Source organism: Lutra lutra, chromosome 13 (genome assembly GCF_902655055.1).
Source record: "Lutra lutra chromosome 13, mLutLut1.2, whole genome shotgun sequence".
In the NCBI taxonomy this organism is placed as follows: domain Eukaryota; kingdom Metazoa; phylum Chordata; class Mammalia; order Carnivora; family Mustelidae; genus Lutra; species Lutra lutra.
In genome coordinates, this window is record NC_062290.1 from 25704814 (window position 1) to 25725581 (window position 20768).

The 20768-nt window shown below is 38.8% G+C and overlaps 1 protein-coding gene and 1 long non-coding RNA gene across 2 annotated transcripts in view; one reads left to right on the plus strand and one right to left on the minus strand.

Annotated features, from left to right (window-relative positions):
* The window catches only part of KIF27 (kinesin family member 27), a 99661-nt gene that overhangs the window by 28609 nt on the left and 50284 nt on the right, over positions 1-20768 (minus strand). The window contains exons 7-11 of the mRNA XM_047699673.1: positions 19952-20121; positions 19373-19476; positions 17308-17463; positions 14126-14331; positions 6866-7063 (exon numbers count right to left, since the gene is read on the minus strand). Coding sequence (XP_047555629.1) covers positions 6866-7063; positions 14126-14331; positions 17308-17463; positions 19373-19476; positions 19952-20121 — 834 coding nt within the window. The remainder of the gene's footprint in view (positions 1-6865; positions 7064-14125; positions 14332-17307; positions 17464-19372; positions 19477-19951; positions 20122-20768) is intronic.
* Positions 65-20048, plus strand: LOC125083332 (uncharacterized). Its single transcript, XR_007122238.1, has 4 exons — positions 65-189; positions 6079-6188; positions 7209-7303; positions 19962-20048. It is a non-coding gene; the product is annotated as an uncharacterized LOC125083332 (long non-coding RNA).

Genomic DNA, 20768 nt, shown 5'->3' on the forward strand with positions numbered 1-20768 from the left:
TCATGGTCCTATGAAGAGTATTTTCTAAATTTCTTCCGTTTCCATCCACATCTTAATAAGCCCTGGATGCTCTCCCGGGGTTTAGAGAAGATGCTACTGCCCACCACTAACGCTTAGCAGGAACAAGGAAGGAGGCCAGGAACCAAAGTGGGTCGGTCCACATTACTATCTCTTACTGGTCCCTGATGGGTAAGTATAGAAATTGAAAGTGTTTAGAAACCTTTAAAACAATGGAAGAGAGTAATTTTATGTCTGTTGAATATTAATAGCTATAATCACAAGAAGATGGACTTTTATTGTATTTTAATTCTTTATTTCATTTTTCAACCAGTTCATGTTTTACAAAAGTACTGGGCTGTGGCAAACTAATAACAACAGGAAAACTGCACCTTCTCCACAGATAATTTCAGAAGTACCAATATAAAGAAAGTAGAAGGAAACTCTACCATTTTCCAGCCTTGGGAAGGACAGAAAGGAGAAAAGAGGTGGTAAGAAAGATGTGTGTCCCTGGCCTCCTGCGTTTTGGCCCCGAAAGGGGGAGAATAAGGTATCACTGAGGGCAGAGGGAGAGAAGGCAGACCGCAGCGCAGAGGTCCCACACGCACGTGGGCCTGCCCAGGCTCGCTGACGGAGTGGGAAATAGAGTCAGCAAAGACAGACTGATGATAGATTCCATGGCCTCAAGTGACATGGAACCTGAAAGCCAATGGGAGTCAGTTGTCATGGGGCCCTGACCCCAACACTGAAGATTAGGACAGGCCACTGGGCTAGGAAGCTAGACAGAAGACCCAGTCGCCTCCACAGGGACTTACAACGTCATTAGATGAAATGAAGCCGAAGCGCCTCCGTGCTCTAAACTGAAAGCGAGACCGGACTACATGTTACACCAGCTCTGGGCTTCATCATCAGGGCAAAGAAAGGCAGACAAGGGACAGCAGTCACAGTCACACCCAGGGACCAACTGAAATTCAATTGGTTGAAATTCCCTTCCCTTCCACGCGACGCGATGCAGTGAAAGCTGTACAACCAACCACCACATAAACTGCACTCTCTTCAGGGAGAGAGGCACAAGGTGGACGATGGGAGAGACTAAGAAACTGAATATTCTCATTCAGGAGAGCTGGGAATTATTTAAAGAAAATGGCTAAATTACCAGAACAAAGTCTGAACAGGTTGACATGTGGTTAGTTCCTGTATTTCCAGCAATTATCATGATAAGGGCTGGGCAGAACAAGAGGGGTGCAGGTAGAATAAAGAACAGAGGGCTTCTATTGACTAAATAACACACTTCTACTTCGTCTGTTCATCTGCACTGTATTACAAGTGAATTTGACCCCATTATATTGACCCTTTCGTTTTTTCACGCTGCCCAGGCTCTGGTCCATAGTTATAACTTAGCTCCAGTCACAGTCACAGTCACAACAACTCCAAGATGTAGAAATAAAGACACCTTATAGGCACTGGGAGCAAACTGTCTGCTATGCGTCTCCCTCCACCAATGCTTTAAAAGTAACTGCAGTAGGTCCTACCCTCTCTGCTACATGTTGCTCTGGATATTACTGCCTTTATCTTATAATATAATCCCTGTTGTAATACTAAAGTAGCTGTGCACTGGTTATGACGCTAGGCTTCTCACAGCTACTTAATTATGCCACTTGATCCTCACAGTCATCTTACGAGACAGAGACTATCGAAAACTCCGTGGTGCAGATGGGGAAACTGGTACTTAGAGAAGTAAAAAGCTCAAGGTCACACGATGGCCCACAGTTTCAGGGGTTCCCGTGCCTCTTCTTTACTGTTCCTCCACAGACTTCTGGTAAGAACTGCTGCTCTAAGGAGAACCTGTGCGGAAATCCTCGTATTCTCTGGAAGCGGTTTAGTCAAATGGAGAACGGACAAACGGCAATGCTAGAAAGTTAGCTCTAAACAGAGGCCTCTGAGCAAAGTTAGCTCCCGACAGAGGACTGTGAGCAGGTTTTCTATTTTTGCGTGAAGTAGTGGAAGCTTCAGTATATCTTTGGGGCAGACTGTTCCTTTTCCTGGATACTCGTTCTACCTTTAAATAGGGTCATTTCCCTAGAATGAGAAATATGGCTAAAAGAAGCGAAACTGCCCTAGATAAAAATGTAAAAAGTTTAAGTTACAGGCAGATTTGCATTTCAGCACACTATGCACTATGCGCTGCTTAGGGAAAAGAAAAAAAAAAAAAACCTCTTATTTTGAGATTTAGAGACTGCTGTGTTTTGTTAGTTTAAACCATGGTCTAGGAGAGAGAAGCTGAGACTCAAAGATCATGTGACTGACAGGCAGGCCTAATCCTCACACTGGAGGAACGACCATAACACAGAGACTAGGTTGTTGGCAGTAGTTACAAGAAACTAACAGATCCAAGATATTCAGAAACAGCATCTACAGGCCTTAGTGGTTCATGGGCCATAATGAAGAAGACAGAGTCAAGGATGACAGTTAGTTTACCTATCTGAATGGATCGAAATGTCTGGAAAAGCACATGGAAAACTACATATTCTTCCCTGAGGGAACAGGGAGGGGGAATTGTGGGGCGATACATAAGGAAGATCATGAATTCATATATAAGACAACCTCATGAAGAGGTCAGTGGCCGGATACAGGAATCCAGAGCTCAAAGGCAAATCTGGGATTAAAGATTAAATTTGGAAGTTGTCAGAGTTGAACTGTAGCCATGGAAAAAGATGAAGTACCTAAGACAGAATACAGAAGAGGCATAAAGCTAGAGCTCTGAGGAATTCTTTTATGTGAAGGGCTGATAGTGTAGGATGAGTTAGCAAAGACAGAGAAAAAACCAAGGGGAAGGACAAGGGGGAAATATTTCAAGATGTTGGGAGTGGTGAACTATGTTGGATACAGCTGAGGTTTTATAAGGACTTTAGTGACAGAGAGAGCACTAGTGAATTTCTCCAGAGCTTTGGAGTGGATGGTAGAGCCAGGAGCCAGATGCCAGACTGCAGAGGATAAGAAAATGAATGGAAGCACAAGAAACAGAAACAGGTCCAGTCAACTTTATAATCAACAAGTTTGGTCATTAAGGGGAGAAGAAAGAGAAAAGTATTAGGTTTAAAGAGGATAATTTTATTTATTTTTTATTTTTTTTAAATTTTTATTTATTTATTTGACGGAGAGAGAAAGAGATCACAGGTAGGCAGAGAGGCAGGCAGAGAGAGAGGGAGAAGGAGGCTCCCCGCTGAGCAGGGAGCCAGATGCGGGGCTCAATCCCAGGACCCTGCAATCATGACCTGAGCCAAAGGCAGAGGCTTAATCCACTGAGCCACTCGGGTGCCCCTAAAGAGGATAATTTTAAGATGAGAAAAATCTAAGATGTGGGGCACCTGGGTGGCTCAGTGGGTTAAAGCCTCTGCCTTCAGCTCAGGTCATGATCTCAGGGTCCTGGGATTGAGCCCCGCATCGGGCTCTCTAGCTCAGCGGGGGCCTGCTTCCTCCTCTCTCTGCCTGCCTCTCTGCCTACTTGTGATTTCTGTCTCTCAAATAAAAATCTTAAAAAAAAAAAAAAATCTAAGATGTTAAGAAAGAATCTAGGAGGAAAAAAATTTGAAAATACCGGAGGAAAAAAAGGAATTAAATGAGATACAAAGCACATAAGTGCTTAGAATAGTACTGACTGAAGATAAATGTTAACTACTGCTATAATAACTATTACATTATTAAGAATGAATAGCTCAAGAAAATTAAGATAATAATTATATTTATAATAACATCTAAAAAATTAAATATCTGGAAATAAATTTAAGCAAGGAGGTAAAAGACTGTGCACTGAAAATTATAAAAGATTGCTGAAAGAGATTAAAGAAGACCTAAATAAAAGGCAGCCCATGATCATGAGTAGGAAGACCTAATATTGTCATGATGCAATACACCCTAAGAACTCTGCGGATTCAATGCAATCCATATCAAAATTCCAATGGCCTTTTTTGCAGAAATGGAAAGGCTGATCCTTTAATTCATACGGAATTGCAAGGGGTCTCAAATGATCAAAACCATCTTGAAAAAGAACAACAACAAAGTTGAAGGGCTTATTTCCATTTCAAAACTAATTGTAAAGCCAATAATCAAAACAGTGCGGTGCTAGCATAAGGACAGACATACAGACAAATGGAACAGAACTGAGTTTAGATATAAATCCATAAGGCTACAGCCAACTGATCTTTGACAAGAGTACCAAGTCCATTCTATGAGGAAAGAATAATCTTAACAGATGGCACTGGCACAACTAGATTTCCACATGTGAAAGAATGAAGTTTGACCTCAAAATCAATCAACAACCTAAACATGAGCTAAAACCATAAAACTCTTAGAAGAAAACAAAGGGGTAAATCTTTGTGACTTCACATTTGGCAGCGAATCTTTAAAAGACGCCAAAAGCACAGACAACCAAAGAAAAAATAGATAAATCATAACAATCTTGCTCCATCAAAGAATATTATCAAGAAACTTTACAGGGACACCTGGGTGACTAAGTTGATTAAGCATCTGACTCTTGATTTTGGCTCAGATCATGATTTCATGGTTGTGAGATCGAGCCCTCTGTCAGGTTCCACACTGGGAGTGGAACCTGCTTAAGATTCTCTTGGGGCACCGGGGCGGCTCAGTTGGTTAAGTGTCTAACTCTTGATTTCGGCTCAGGTCATGATATCAGGGTTGTGAGATTGAGCCCCACGTCAGGTGCTACACTGATCCGAGAGTGTGCTTGAAGATTTTCTCTCTCCCTCTCCTCTGCACCCCCTCACTCAAATGCTCACTCTTTCTAAAATAAATAAATCATTAAAAAAAATAGATTCTCTCTCCCTCTCCTTCTGCCCATAACTCCCCCTAAAAAAAAAAAAAGTTTAAAGAAAACCTACAGAAAAGCGAAAAATATTTGGAAGTCATCAAGTAAGTGAGAGTTTAATGTCTGGAGTACATAAACAACACCTATGACTTAATTAAAAAGATAATCCATTTGAAAAGCAGACAAAGAACTTGAAAGACATTTCTCCATAGAAGATATTCAAATGGCCTATAATGATGCTCAACATCATTAGTTATTAGGGAAATACAAATCAGAACCACAATGAGATACCACTTCACACATGCTTGGATGACTGTAATAGAAAGAAAATAATGTGTGTTGGCAAAAATATAGAGAAATTAAAACCCTCATACGTTGTTGGTGGGAATGTAAAATGGTTCTGTTCTCCAACAAAAACAGTTGGTGATTCCTGAAAAAATGAAACACAGAATTATATGACCCAGCAATTCCACTCCTAGGACTTCAATAGTTAACCTGTAGGTCAATTTTTACCACAATATTACTTATAGTAACCAAAAGATGGAAGCAACCCGTGTGTCTACCAACAGATGAATGGATGGAACAAATGTGACCTAGACACACAATGGAGTATTACTTGGCCACAAAAAATAATGAAATTCTGATACATGCTAACATGGATGAACCCTGAAAATGTTATACGAAGTGATAGAAGCCAGACACAGGACAAATATTTTAAGATTCCATTTTTATGAAATAGCTAGAATAGGCAAATTCGGAGAGACAGAATTAGATGAGAAGTTACCAGGGGCTGGAGGGGAAGGGGAAAATGGGAAATTACTGGTTAATGGTTACAGAGTGTTTTTTTTTTTTTTATAAACATATAATATATTTTTATCCCCAGGGGTACAGGTCTGTGAATCGCCAGGTTTACACATTTCACAGCACTCACCATAGCACATACAGAGTGTCTGTTTTGAGTGATGAAAAAGTTTTGAAGATAGCTAGTGATCTCAGTTGTACAACACTATGAATGTAATCAATGTCATGGAACTGTACATTTAAACTTGATTAAAATGGAAAATTTTATATTTTACCAAAATTTACAAAAATAATGTAATATGCTCAAACCCACTGAACTGTATATTTTACATGAGTGAATTGTATGGCATAGGAAGGATATCTCAATACAGCTGTTAAAAAAAAGAATCAGTAACTAGGCTTAAATGTTATTTAACCTTTGTTGCATCACTAAATTCTGTGTTGTTTTTTTTAAGGTCTAAAAATAGATTATATTCCAAAGTTAAAAATCTTGAAATCAATTATGTCCCAAGGCTTCAGTTCAGCTTAACATTTCAATAGAAAAGAGCCTAGTACCTAGTGCCAGGTAAGTGTTTGTTATTGCTGTTGTCATGACCATTATTGTCCTCCTCTTTTCAAAAGAGCTCTGTGAGGTAGGCATGATGAAGGCCATTTTCGAGGAGAATAAACAGACTCAGAGAGGGTAAGTGATTTTCTCAGTAAAAGACCTGAGGAGGCTGGGATCTGAACCCATGGTAGTCTGGCACCAGAGCCCAGGCAGATGGCCTTAGTTCCTCCCCAGACTAATCCATTCTATAGAATTGCTGGGCAGAGAGGTCTGATCATTCTTCTGCTCATTAGGAATGAAATGGTACCATTTTTACCTCGTGCTTTTCCCCACGCTGTCACATGGACAGTGCATGTTGAAACATTTTGGAAATGGGAAATCCTACCAAATGTTAGATATTTTTTTCGAAAGTCAGCTTTATATGTTTTAGATAGTCTCAAGTAAAGGTCCTTGTTAAGAAACCGTCATCACTGTACCTTCTTTTATGAAGTCAAAGCCTTCAAGACAGTACTCAGAATTCAATAAATAAGTTTTACTATGTAGATGAACAAAGTTTTAAGTGAATGAGGACAGCAGCTGAGGTCAGGTCAAGGTGAGATCCCTCAGAAGCCAAGTAAATGGAGACCTTGGCTTCGTCAGCCCTGAGCCATTTAACACTTCCTATTAGGCTTAGCAGGAAAGTATGACAGTATTACTTTGATTTTTTGTTGATCCCGCTTGATATCTGCATCCAGTTGCTTCCTTTTTTCATTTTCTTCTCGAAGTCTTTTTTGCAGCTGTACCTTTTGATATTTCATGTGATCTACATTCTGTTCTAGTTCAGTAGCACGTTTCTCATTTTGGATCGACAGTGATGCCAATTTCTTACTGTTTTGTTGCTTCTTCTGTAAGACCTGCGGATCATATGGAATATTTCAAAATGAAAAATTGCATCTCTAACAAACCTCCAGTAAACTTAAACTTTTCATTCTATGGCAAAGGTAAGCATTTTGCCTAGATTTTCATTATTTCTGACAGGCTCCTAATTGTTTCCTATAGGTCTACTTTGACAATTGGGCCACCATTGTAATCTTCACCAGATTTCATGAATGATGAGCCTCCCTGATACTTATCAGCCAAACAGAACAAAACTGGTATCTTTGCTTTTTTATTGTTTATAAAAATTATAAAAATTAAAATATAAAACTGTACTTCTATTATAAAAGACTTATCTCAGACCTCAAATCTACTGTTCTGTTTCCCAACACCAAATTACCAATTTCTTAATTATTCTTCCAGGAATAATTAATATGCATGCAAATAACTTCATATATATTCTAAATAGGCTATTTTTCACCTCACTTTTTCTCTATTCATCTTAGAGATCTTTTCACAGAAATTTGTTCCATGTGATTGCAAAGTAGTCCACTGGGCTCCTCTTTTTTATCCAGCTATCGCCTAAATAATTAATCCCTGAGTTAAGATAATCAGAACTGATACCATTTGCCTTACAGTGACTAACCGTTACAATTACCATTTTAACTCTCTTAAAGCTTCTCCTCATCTTGCTAAAATTATTGATGAGTAGCATAAAATATGTGTGAATGTTTGCAAAGAGTTTATACTACTAATAGAAAATATCAGTGTCCAATTTAATCCTTAAACATATATTTTAAACATGTACTATGTGCTTTAGCATTGCACAAAGTACCTCTCATATGACATAAAAAGAGTGAAGTCATTTGTAAATTATGCAGACTACAGTTATTTCCCTTATCTTCGCAATAAATTGTTGGCAAAAACACCTTTTGTTTTCATTAAACTAGGCATTCACAGAGGCTTTGTCGCTTAGAGCCGGACCAGTACGGGCCACAGATTGTTGTCAACTTGCATACTGTTGGGTTCAGCTGACACTGTTTGCATCAAGACCTTTTTGATACAGGGAGCTGTGCCCCCATGTGCCTTTCTCTCGTCATAGATGGATAACGAATGATCTGCTGGTGACTTTGAGCACCACTAGCCTGGAGGCCATAGGACTCTGTAGTTTCGCATCCCTAGATTTGGACACTGGCTTTGCAACTTACTTTTGATAGTAACTGCAATACTGGAGTAAAAATGCTAATACTGGCATTTTAGTGTCTTTCCACATAATACTGGAAATACCAGTAGAAGTAGTGATAATCTTCTTTAAGAGTGAGATAGGTTGCCATTGTCTTTTGCACTGATTCTGCACATGCTCAAAAGTGCACCTTACTGGCAGCTTTAAAGCATTAACACACTACATAACTCTCTATATGTAGACATAAAGAATACAGATTTTAGATTTTTTAAATAAAAGAATTTAAGTTTTCAAAACTTAAAAAAACTTCATTGTACCAATAAAAACGCTAGTATTTCAATATTGTAAAATGGCATGAGATGTCAGAGTACTGAAAACTGTTATTGTCACTTCAATTATGTGACTCTGAATGAGTTACTTTACCTTTCCAAACCTTAGTTTTCTCCTTTGTAAAACACAGTAAAAATACTCTCTAAAGGGTTAAATAATGATTAAATAATATATATGAAACATCTAGTATGTAGATGCTTAACTGGTAACTACCATCCTCCTCCCCAGCCCTGCCACCATCCACATCCCCGCTGGGTGTGCACGAATAGGTCAAAGGCACAGCCATTTCTAAAACTATACGGGAATCCTGTCAGTCCCATGCTGTGTGGAATGTTTCTTTTGAGCTTAATTATGTTCTGTGTCTTCTTTCCTTTCCTTATCAATCCCCTTAGCAGAAAAGGATATGCAACAAGAAACATAGTAAACAAAAGACCATGATAATTCTCAAACCCTAATAAAAAGCTTTTATTTAATCTTTTAATTCAATCATTGTCGCTGTGTTAAATATAGAACATATAAAAAATAACTTTTGCTAATTCAGGTCTTCCTCAAAGCAAGAAAATTCTCAAATATACAACCTAAACTTACACCTAAAGGATCTAGGAAGAGAAGAGCAAATAAAGCCTAAAACCACCAGAAGCAGGGAAATAATAAAGATAAGAGCAGACATAAATGATACGGAAATTAAAAAAAAAAATAGATCAAAGAAACTTGTTGCTGGAGGCACCTGGGTGGCTCAGCGGGTTAAAGCCTCTGCCTTCGGCTCAGGTCATGATTCCAGGGTGCTGGGATCGAGCCCCACATCAGGCTCTCTGCTCAGCGGGGAGCCTGCTTCCTCCTCTCTGTCTGCCTCTCTGCCTACTCGTGATCTCTGTCTGTCAAATAAATAAAAATAAAATCTTTAAAAAAAAAAAAGAAAGAAAGAAAGAAACTTGGAGCTGGTATTTTGAAAGAATTAACAAAGTTGATAAACCCCTAGCCAGACTTATCAAAAGGAAAAGAGAAAGGACCCAAATAAATAAAATCACAAATGAAAGGAGAGATCACAACCAAGACTGCAGAAACATAAACAGTTAAAAGAGAATATTATGAACACTTATATGCCAAAAAATTGGGCAATATGGAAGAAATAGATAAATTCCTAGAAATGTATAAATTATCAAAACTGAAACAGGTAGAAATAGAAAACTTGAACAGACCCATAACCAGCAAAGAATTTGAATCAGGAATGAAAAATCTCCCAACAAACGAGTCCAGGACCAGAGGGCTTCCCAGGGGAATTCTACCAAACATTTAAAGAAGAATTAATACCTATTCTCCTGAAACTGTCCCAAAAGATTGAAATGGAAGGAAAATTTCCAAACTCATTCTGTGAGGCCAGCATTATCTTGATCCCAAAACCAGACAGAGATCTCACTCGAAAGAATTACAGATCAACATGCCTCATGAACATGGGTGCAAAAATTCTCAACAAGATACTAGCAAATTGTATACAACAATACATTAAAAGAATTATTCAGCACGATCAAGTGGAATTTATTCCTGGGCTCCAGGGGCGGTTCAATATCTGCAAATCAATCAATCAGTGTGATACACCACATTAATAAAAGGATAAGAACCACACAATCCTCTCAATAGATGCAGAAAAAACATGTGACAAAGCATAGCACCTTTTCTTGATAAAAACCCTCAAGAAAGTAGGCATAGAAGGAACATACCTCAACAACATGAAGGCCATACCCAAAAGTCCCGCAGCTAATATCCTCCTCAATGGGGAAAAACTTAGAGCTTTCCCCCTGAGGTCAGGAACACGAGAGAGATGTCCACTCTCACCAGTGCTGTTCAACATAGTACTAGAAGTCCTAGCCTCAGCAGACAACAAAAAGAAATAAAGGGCATTCAGATTGGCAAGGAAGAAGTCAAACTTTCGCTCTTCCAGATGACATGATATTCTATGTAGAAAACTCAAAAGACTCTACCAAAAAATTGCTAGAACCGAAACGTGAATTCAGCAAAGCTGCAGGATATAAAATCAACATATAGAAATCTGTTGCATTTCTACACACCAATAATGAAGCAGAAAGAGAAATCAAGGAATTGATTCAATTTACAATTCCACCAAAAAGCATTAGATACCTAGGAATAAACCTAACCAAAGAGGTAAAAGAAAGGAAAGTTTTCCTTCAGAAACCTATACAATACTTATGAAATTGAAGAAGACACAAACAAGTGGAAAAACATTCCATGCTCGTGGATGAGAAGAGCAAATATTGCTCAAATGTCTATACTACCCAAAGCAATCTACACATTCAATACAATTCCTATCAAAATACCACCAGCATTTTTCACACAGCTAGAACAAACAGTCCTAAAATTTGTATGGAACCAGAAAAGACCCTAAATAGCCAAAGCAATGTGGAAAAAGAAAAGCAAAGCAGGAAGTATCACGATTCCGGGCTTCAAGCTCTGTTACAAAGCTGTCATCATCAAGACAGTATGGTACTGGCACAAAAACAGACACAGAGATCAATGGAACAGAATAGAGAGCCCAGAGATGGACCCACAACTGTATGGTCAATTAATCTTTGACAAAGCAGGAAAGAATACTCAATGACAAAAAGAGAGTCCCTTCAACAAATGGTGTTGGGAAAACTAGACAACAACATATGCAGAAGAATGAAACTGGACCACTTTCTTCTACCATACACAAAAATAAATTCAAAATGGGTGAAAGACCTAAATGTGAGACAGGGAACCATGATAATCCTAGAGGAGAACACAAGCAGCAACTTCTTTGACCTCAGCCAGAGCAACTTCTTCCTAGATACATCATCAGAGGCAAGAGAAACAAAAGCAAAAATGAACTACTGGGACTTCATCAAGATAAAAAACTTCTGCACAGCAAAAGAAACAGTCGACAAAACCAAAAGACAGCCAACAGAATGGGAGAAGATATTTGCAAATGACGTATCTGATAAAGGGTTAGTATCCTTTCTAACAGAACTTAGTATCCTTTCTAACAGAACAAATCTATACAGAACTTACCAAACTCAACACCCCAAAAATAAATAATTCAATCAAGAAATGGGTAGAAGACATGAACAAACATTTTCCCAAGAAAGACATCCAGATGGCTAAAAAACACATGAAAAGACACTCAATGCTGTGAAGTGTGTAAACCTGGTGATTCATAGACCTGTACCCCTGGGGCTAAAAATACATTATATGTTTATAAAAAAAAAAATTAGCTATCCAAAAAAAAAAAAAAAACAAAACACAAAACCACTCAACATCACTTGGCATCAGGGAAATACAAATCAAAACCATGATGAGGTACCACCTCACACCTGTCAGAATGGCTAAAATTAACACAGGAAACAGATGTGGCAGGGATACGGAGAAAGGGGAACCCTCTTACTGTTGGTGGGAATGAAAGCTTGTATAGTCACTCTTGAAAACAGTATGGAGGTTCCTCAAAAAGTTAAAATTAGAACTACCCTAGTTCTAATTTTGTAATTAGTGTAATTTTGTAATTAGTGCAGTGTAAATACCTGCACTACTAGGTATTTACCTAAAGGCTACAAAAATACAGATTCAAGGGGCACATGCACCCTGATGTTTATAGCAGCATAATCAACAAGAGCCAAACTCTGGAAAGAGCCTAACTGTCCATCAACTGATGAATGGATAATGAAGATGTGAGAGATATATGTATATAAAACAAAATATGACTCAGCCATGAAAAAAGAATGCAATCTTCCCATTTGCAACAATGTGGATGAAACTAGAGGGTATTATATTAAGCGAAATAAATCAGAAAAAGACAAATACCATAGGGTTTCACTCATATGTTGAATTTAAGAAACAAAACAGATGATCATACGGGAAGGGAAGGAAAAATAAAATAAGGAGAGAGAGAGAGGCAAACCGGAAGAGACTCTTAACTAGAGCGAACAAACGAAGGGTGGATGGAGAGGTGGGGGGTGGAGGGGAAGGGCTAAATGGGTGTTGGGTATTAAGGAGGGCACTCGTCATGTAAGCCCTGGGTGCTGTAAGTGATGAATCACAAAATTCTACTCCTGAAAGCAATACAATTCTATATGTTAACTAACTTGAATTTAAATAAAAACTTGGGGGAAAAATCTTTGCTAAATCCACAAACAAGGCTTAAACCATAGGTGTGTGTATATATGATCAACACTTAGAGGGGCGCCTGGGTGGCTCAGTGGGTTAAAGCCTCTGCCTTCGGCTCAGATCATGATCCCAGGGTCCTGGGATGGAGCCCCACATCAGGCTCTCTGCTCTGCAGGGAGCCTGCTTCCTCCCCTCTCTCTCTCTCTGCCTGCCTCTCTGCCTACTTGTGATCTCTGTCTGTCAAATAAATAAATAAAATCTTAAAAAAAAAAAACTCCTTAGAAAAACAATCATTTTGATTAATACTGAGAATAAAAATTATAATCAGAACTAAAGTTTGAAAACTATGAAACTATAAGTAAAATTTCATAATAAACACAGAGGAAATATCTTAATTGTTTTGTTCTACTAATGTTCTGTTAACATGAGCACTTTGTTAGACACTGTAGTCCCAATTTTAAGGACTGAAAAGTGAAAAAGAACAGATGCCAAGTCTCTCTGAGGTGAAGTGCTAAATGAAAACACATATTCCTGAAATAAGTATTATGAAGGAAAGTAGGAGAGGCGACACATACCACTACCGTGTTCTTCTCTAAGCAGTTCATATATTAAGTCCTACTATGCTAGCTCTGTGTTGACAGGCTACTTAGGTAAAAAAAAAATCTGGGGGGGAGGGCCAGATGTTTGAGGTGGAACTTGGTGTTTGGTCTGCTCATGTGCAGTGGACACTGACCTTGCTGAGAGAAAATAATTGTGGCACAGTTCCAAAAATAAACTGATCATGTTCTGAACAGGTGAACTACAATTCCACTCTCCCCACAGTGGAAACAACAGGAAAGTAATAGATCATGAATGAAAAAAATGGAGATAGCATTCTAGCAAATTCATTAGAATCGGACTGACAAAGCACTCTGATCATCCCCCAAACCATCTGAAAATGGCTTCATTATACACAAAAATCTCCCTGTAATGGAGTGTTTCTCATAGAATGACTTTTTTTTATGGTAGCTATTTCTGAGGTCATAGCTAAATCCAGCACTGGGAAATCAAGAATGAGATGTCAGTTCCGAACCTTTCCTAAAGCAATCAGTGACAGTTTCAGAAAACAGTCTGAAATAATAGCATTTGCTGAGTGTGTGCACTAGGTGCCCTATGCCTACCAGATGTTCTCTGTGTATGATTAAACCATCGATCTTTCATCCCTCAGAAAAGAACACAGTTCTGTGGTTATCTTTTTCTCACCATTGGTTTTTGATAAAAACTTTAATATACTTCTCGAATGAAGAATATAGGACCCAGATTGAAAGGAGGCAAACTTGCCAGCATACCAGGAAAGAAGAGCTGCCATCCCATTTCTCTTGCTGGTGAAAACCGAATCCTACTTCTTTCCTAACCAGCTACGAAAGCAGTAAGCCTTAAGTAAGTTTGCACACAATTACATTTTGAAAATTACCTGGACTCTTAGCTTTGCGGCATCCATCTTTTTACGGAACTCCTTCTGTAATTTTACCTTCAAAGCAACATCAGAAAGATCTTTGTTTTCTAGCTCTTGCAGCTGCTTCTCTGTTTCAGTTAATTCCACCTTCGCCCGTTCTGCTTCGTGTTCAAGTTTTGTTACTTTCAGAGAATACTGTTTGCTTACCGACTTGGCATCGTTACCTTCACCACAGTAATAATAGTAACAACAATTATAAATTACGTTTAAAAAAATAAACGAAGTAAAATATCAAAACCTCAAAAATGCTCTATTCTGCAAAATCTGGTTGGGCGTGTAGCTCTTTAAGACCCAGCAGCATGAGCCCAGCTGTCCTCACTCATCCCCATCAAATACAACTTGCCACCTGGGCTCTTAGTAATCAGTTGCTTACTGACTGTTCACACCTGGTGCCAGTCCAGCCTCTCACAGGCTCATCTTTGTGTGTTTCTGATTTTCTGAATTTGGGGTATTAGCTTTGCTGGCATCAGACTCCAGGTAAGAAAAATACTTGGGGTGATTCTTTGGCTTTTTGCTTACTACACTTTGGCTTCCCAGTACCTGTAATCTTGTTTTCTCTAATATGAAAAATTCCCAACATAGCAAAAGTAAAAAAATAATCTGATAAACCCCCATCACTGAGATTCGAGAGTTCACAAGATTTTGCCATAGTTGGCTTCATCTATGTCTGTCTTCCCTTAATTTGCTGAAGAACTATAAAACAATCAGATGTCCTGTCATGGCAACCTACACATACTTCAATAAACATCTATTCCAAATATGGACATAGCCAAAAATTCTGTCATACCTCACAACATTAATCCCTACCTAACCCTATTTAGACTTGCCCAATTGTCTCAAAATGTCTTTTACAATTGGTTTATTGTAATCACCATCCAAAAAAGCCCTAGAATACATCTCATTTTGTCTCTTACAAATCTTTCATTCTAGAGTGGACCCCCTCTTTTTCCATTCAGTTGAACTTGTCAAAGAAGAATTTTTTCAATCATTTTCTAGTATTTGGAGCATAGAGAAAAACAGAATACAGATATTTCTGTATCTCTTTTCATCCTAAACTCAGCTACTGACCCTAAAAGCTTGGTTTTGATTTGTTCTGAACAGCAAACTTATTCCTGAACTAAACTAGCAAACTCGTGGCAATGGAAAAGAGTCCAAAGCTCGTGGAATGAATTATCCCCAGGGGAAGTGTGTTCTACTGCTGTACTGAAAAATCTCCATTTTTTAATAAAAAGCAATGATGGAACTCAATGCACTGTGAGTTGTCTTCTGGCTCTAGAACTCTCTGGTTATATCTATCTTTAAAATACACATGGCTACTATATTTGAATGAATTTAAGACCCCCTATATTGATCAACACACCAGTACTTTGTGAGTCACGAAGAAGAAAGGGAGAGTGCCATTTACACCAGGTACATGACAAAATGCCCAGATGCCACACAGGGTAAGGTGCATACTGATTTCAAAGATATGAAAATGTAAAAGAAATGATGAGAAATGATGAAATACAGGGTGGTCGTCACTTATTGTTGGCTGAAATCACTGCTCTTTGGGGGAAGACTTCAGTTGAGGAGGCTCTGGAAAACAAGCACACGGTGACCCTTTTGCGAGTCACCATCTCTAAGGAAAGCTCCAAACTGCCCTTGGTTCGAACGAGTAAGAAGAGGACCTCTCTGTACAAGTTCAAGTATCCTCTACCTTAAGGCAACCAGGATGAGTACCCTGGGGCTACAAAAGTGTGCTTGTTTAGGGAGAGATCCCACAGCGGCCTCACCTATCGAAAACAAAATCGTTTGTTCCAAAAGGGCACGTAGCCTTAACTTCCACAGGCTGCACCCTGGTAGAGAAGCTATTTACACTCCTAAATCAGTTCCTCGACGCTCCTGAGAGAGATTTACTGGCATTGATCCTGCCTGTGAAGGAGGATCGTGGTCAAGCTCAGTCAAACATCTGGGACACCAGGAGCTAGAATGATGCACACAGAGCACATTCGTCACTAGGACTGAGGAAGGGAAATGCGTTGGGACAGTGGTTAGGGAGAGGATGGTGAGAAAAGAGGCCAGCCAGCCAAAAAATAAGCTTGCCAGAAAGCGGAAGGAAGTGGGAAGGCAGATTGCCCCTTGCTGGCAGAGGAGCTGGGAGCCACCATCATTCATATAATCTGAGCATGATTATAGCCTCGGGCTTAAAGGAAAAAAAGGTAAGTTCAGTTCCCTTAAATGTGACCCATGTTTCACTGAAGCTGAAAAAAGAAATGCTGTGGTTTATTATCCTTTCAATTCCTTACTGAATTCCAAAGTAGTCAAAGCTCACCCTTTGAGTCTATTAGGGGCAAAAACCCCAAAAGACTGAGACCAGGTCATGAGACCATGATTTTCAAGACCAGCCTAATGATGTAGCTAAAGGGTGAGGAGAGGATGCGGTACATACACCCAACCAGGCAGAATCTGAAACTAAGGGGAAGAGCTAAAAGCTCAGCTCACTAAGGGAATAGCTCTCAAGCTTAAATCCTTACATCTTCAGAGAAATTAAAATGATCTACATTTGAAACGTTAATTAATAATGTTGAAAACAAACTATCCAAAAGAATAAGGACTAGTAATTTAATATTAAAGTGAGTTAGAAAAATAGCTGACATATTCCTAGATACCTAGTATAATGTTTCTTAAAAAGTGGCAAAAAACATTAAGTACCCCTAGAGTTTCAGCACAACACAGAGTTCCCAGTGGTAGAACCATTCATAGTTGAAATCCCAGTGTAACAATGTTCTTCTGAGAACTAACGTCCACCTATTGGCTATGAAACATACCTTGTTATGCCAAGTTCCAAGCTACAGTGGACAGAGCTCAAGGTAAAAAACTAAAATAAGGGGCGCCTGGGTGGCTCAGTGGGTTAAAGCCGCTGCCTTCGGCTCAGGTCATGATCCCAGGGTCCTGGGATCGAGCCCCACATCGGGCTCTCTGCTCAGCGGGGACCCTGCTTCCCTTCCTTTCTCTCTGCCTGCCTCTCTGCCTACTTGTGATCTGTCAAATAAATAAAATCTTTAAAAAAAAAAAACAAAACTAAAATAAGTGTTACAACATCAGAAGCAATTTTAGAAGATTTTCTTTCTCATATAAGCTTGTTCACAGGACAGTATTACCTGTTTTTATTAATTCTTTAATTAGATCTTCCTTCATCTTGATGTTAATTGTAAGTTCTCTCATCTTTTGTTTAGCTTCAGTAAGTATGAGTTCTGAATTCCTTAATTTTTGCAAATTCATATCTTGACTCTCCTGAAGACATTCAATCTTTAAATCTTTAAAGAAAAAGAAGCAAAACTGAGAAAACTACAAGCTCATAAACTGCTCAATAGCAGTGGAGTTAAATAAGAGAAGCAAACAGAGAAACAATCTAGAGGTAGCTTAGAAAGAGACAAACAGCAAGGGAAAGAAAAGGGAAAAAACACATGGCAATTGGGACTTTAATATTCTAGCTTATGGTGAGCTTCAGTCATATCCTGTGGGTTATGATACATAGTAATTCATTGCCCTTAGATACATGATTTATGAGTTTTTTTAATCTGAGTTATTTTTTTAAAAAGGTATAAGATCAAGGCACCTGGGTGGCTCAGTTAAGTGACTGCCTTCGGCTCAGGTCATGATCCTGGAGTCACAGGATCGAGTTCTGCATTGGGGTCCCTGCTCAGCAGGGAGTCTGCTTCTCCCTCTGACCTTCTCCCCTCTCATGTTCTCACTCTCTCTCATTCTCTCTCTCACATAAATAAATAAAATCTTAAAAAAAAAAAAAAAAAAAAAGGTGGGCACCTGAGTGTCTCAGTGTTAGGTTAAGCCTCTGCCTTCGGCTTAGGTCATGATCTCAGGGTCCTGGGATCGAGCCCTGCATTGGGCTCTCTGCTCAGCAAGGAGCCTGCTTCCCCCTCTCTCTCTGCTTGCCTCTCTGCCTACTTGTGATCTCTGTCAAATAAATAAATAAAGTCTTAAAAAAAAAAAAAAAAACAGGTATAAGATCTCCGGGGTGGGTAGAGGGTTGAAAATTTTTCCCATTAACTTCTTACTTTTATTAACTTCTACTTTTATTGTAATCGGAGAAAGTGGTCTACACCAGACTACTCAAAGCGTAGTCCAGCACTGTGGCTACTGGAATGAAAGTCAACTATGTCATTGTTTTAATTCAGCTAATTTCTTTTCTTTCTTTCTTTCTTTCTTTCTTTTTTTTTTTTTCACAGCAAGACTTCCTCAGTTAAGAAGCTAGTGCACTGACTTAAATTCTGGAATAAATTTCTTACCTGATTGTAAACCAGTACCGAACTGGTCAAGGATGGCTACTTGAGTAGGCACTATTTAAACATCTGTAGCACTATCTATACTATTTATACATTTTAAAATGTTTGTGATATAATCATTTTTGTTAATATTACATACATAAGCTCTCAAAGTTAAGAGACTCTATTTTCATAGTGTAGGACTTATCTATTATATAATTGATATTCCCTATGCTCTTTCTTTTCGTGTTTTGACCACTCACAGGCCAAGAGAAATGAGTTAAAAATCACAATAAGTTTTGGCAACACAAACGTTTTGATGCTCATCAGTTGTATACTAGAACATTCTGAGCATTCAGCAGACTAGTTTGGCTCTAATGTTGCATGCATCACTACTGGTAGGCAGGTGCACCACTGAAGCAGTAGACAACTAGTACATTACTTTCTCTCTTTTTTAAGATTTTATTTATTTGAGAGAGAGAGAACAAGCAGGGGGTGGGGCAGAGGGAGATGCAGACTCCCCACCAAGCAGGGAGCCCAACGTGGGCTGATCCCAGGACCCTGGGATCATGACCTGAGCCGAAGGCAGACACTTAACCCACTGAGCCACCCAGGCGCCCTAGTAAATTACTTAAACTGTATTTTAAAGTAGTCCAGAGTACAATGCAAATATCAACTCAAGTTTGGATACAAGTTCCCCATCCTAAGACATTTAGCCTATAACTCTAGCCGGAATTGATTTTTGGGAAAAATTTTTTTATTAAGCAGTACAGAGTGAAAAATTAGAGATAGAACAGAGAACATGAAGGAAGTTCCACCAACCAGGAAGGCACACTTACCAAGTTCCCATCGAGAACTCCTAGATACTTCTTATATTAATGACTAAAGAAAAAGAGAAGTGTTGTAAACATTAAATCTAAATGACTTGAGAAAGTCTGTGTACCTTCATTCCCCAAACTTGACTTTTGTGTTTGAGCCTGAATGTCATTCGATTCAACAAGAGGACAAACAGAGCCTGGCTTTTGAAGCCATGAGCGACTTCTACATCTAAAAAAAAAAAAAAGATCAGGATCAAAGGTAACTTGTCTGTTAGTGTCTTCTCATCTGCCCTCAAACTGGTTTCCCCAAAACTGACAGTAATATTAAAAAATTATTAATTATATAAACGGAATTTTACTAATATTCCTCAAAACAAAAGGCTAACTCCCCCAAGCTGAACTCAGTGGAAAATGTATTGTGTTTGTTGCCACTGTGGCAGCAAAATCCAAAAATCCAAAAATACTCTCTCTGAAAATTAAAATCCAACAACTATAAAAGCCCTACATGCAAAATTATTTTTCAATTTTAAGACGGATAACTTGTGTTCAAACACTGGTCTCATAACACATTAGCAGACAACACATTTAGCAAAAACTACCTACTCTTACATTAAGTGGTAATGTTACATGTTAATGGAAAAAAGACCTACACCTATATTGATTGCATCATACGTTTATTAAATTAGTCGATTTTTTAAACCTACCTAATTTCAGATTTCTCTTGGCCTTCAGATTCTTCATCATCACTGTTGTCAGAAAATTGGCAGTGGAGGACTTCATCTTGTTCTTCTATGTGACCCAGCAGCATCTGACTTCGTGTTCGAAATCCGGCAACTACTCGATCCAGAGAGTACACAGAAGGGCTTGTGTAGACCTTACAAGTACCCCAGCCAATAAAAAAAGGGATTTTTAAAAAAAATGTTTATTTTTATCCTATTACTCAAGATGTTTTTATTTTATTTTATTTTTTTTTTAAAGATTTTATTTATTTATTTGACAGAGAGAGATCACAAGTAGACAGAGAGGCAGGCAGAGAGAGAGAGAGACAGAGAGGGAAGCAGGCTCCCTGCTGAGCAGAGAGCCCGATGCGGGACTCGATCCCAGGACCCTGAGATCATGACCTGAGCCGAAGGCAGCGGCTTAACCCACTGAGCCACCCAGGTGCCCACTCAAGATGTTTTTAAAGAGGTTTTTAGATAGTTATGCTTAAAATGGCCAATTACTGAAAATATGCGAAAGTCAAAATAAATTTCACAGTACCATTGTGCCCCATGGACACATACATCTTTTAGAATCTACACAGCTCTTCCTTCTTCTAGAAAGCTCCCTATCGATTCAAAAATGAAACCAAAGAGAGGCAGAACTGAAAACATCACAGCTCTCTTTTTTTTTTTTTTTAAAGATTTTATTTATTTATTTGTCAGAGAGAGAGAGGAAGAGAGAGCGAGCACAGGCAGACAGAATGGCAGGCAGAGGCAGAGGGAGAAGCAGGCTCCCCGACGAGCAAGGAGCCCGATGCGG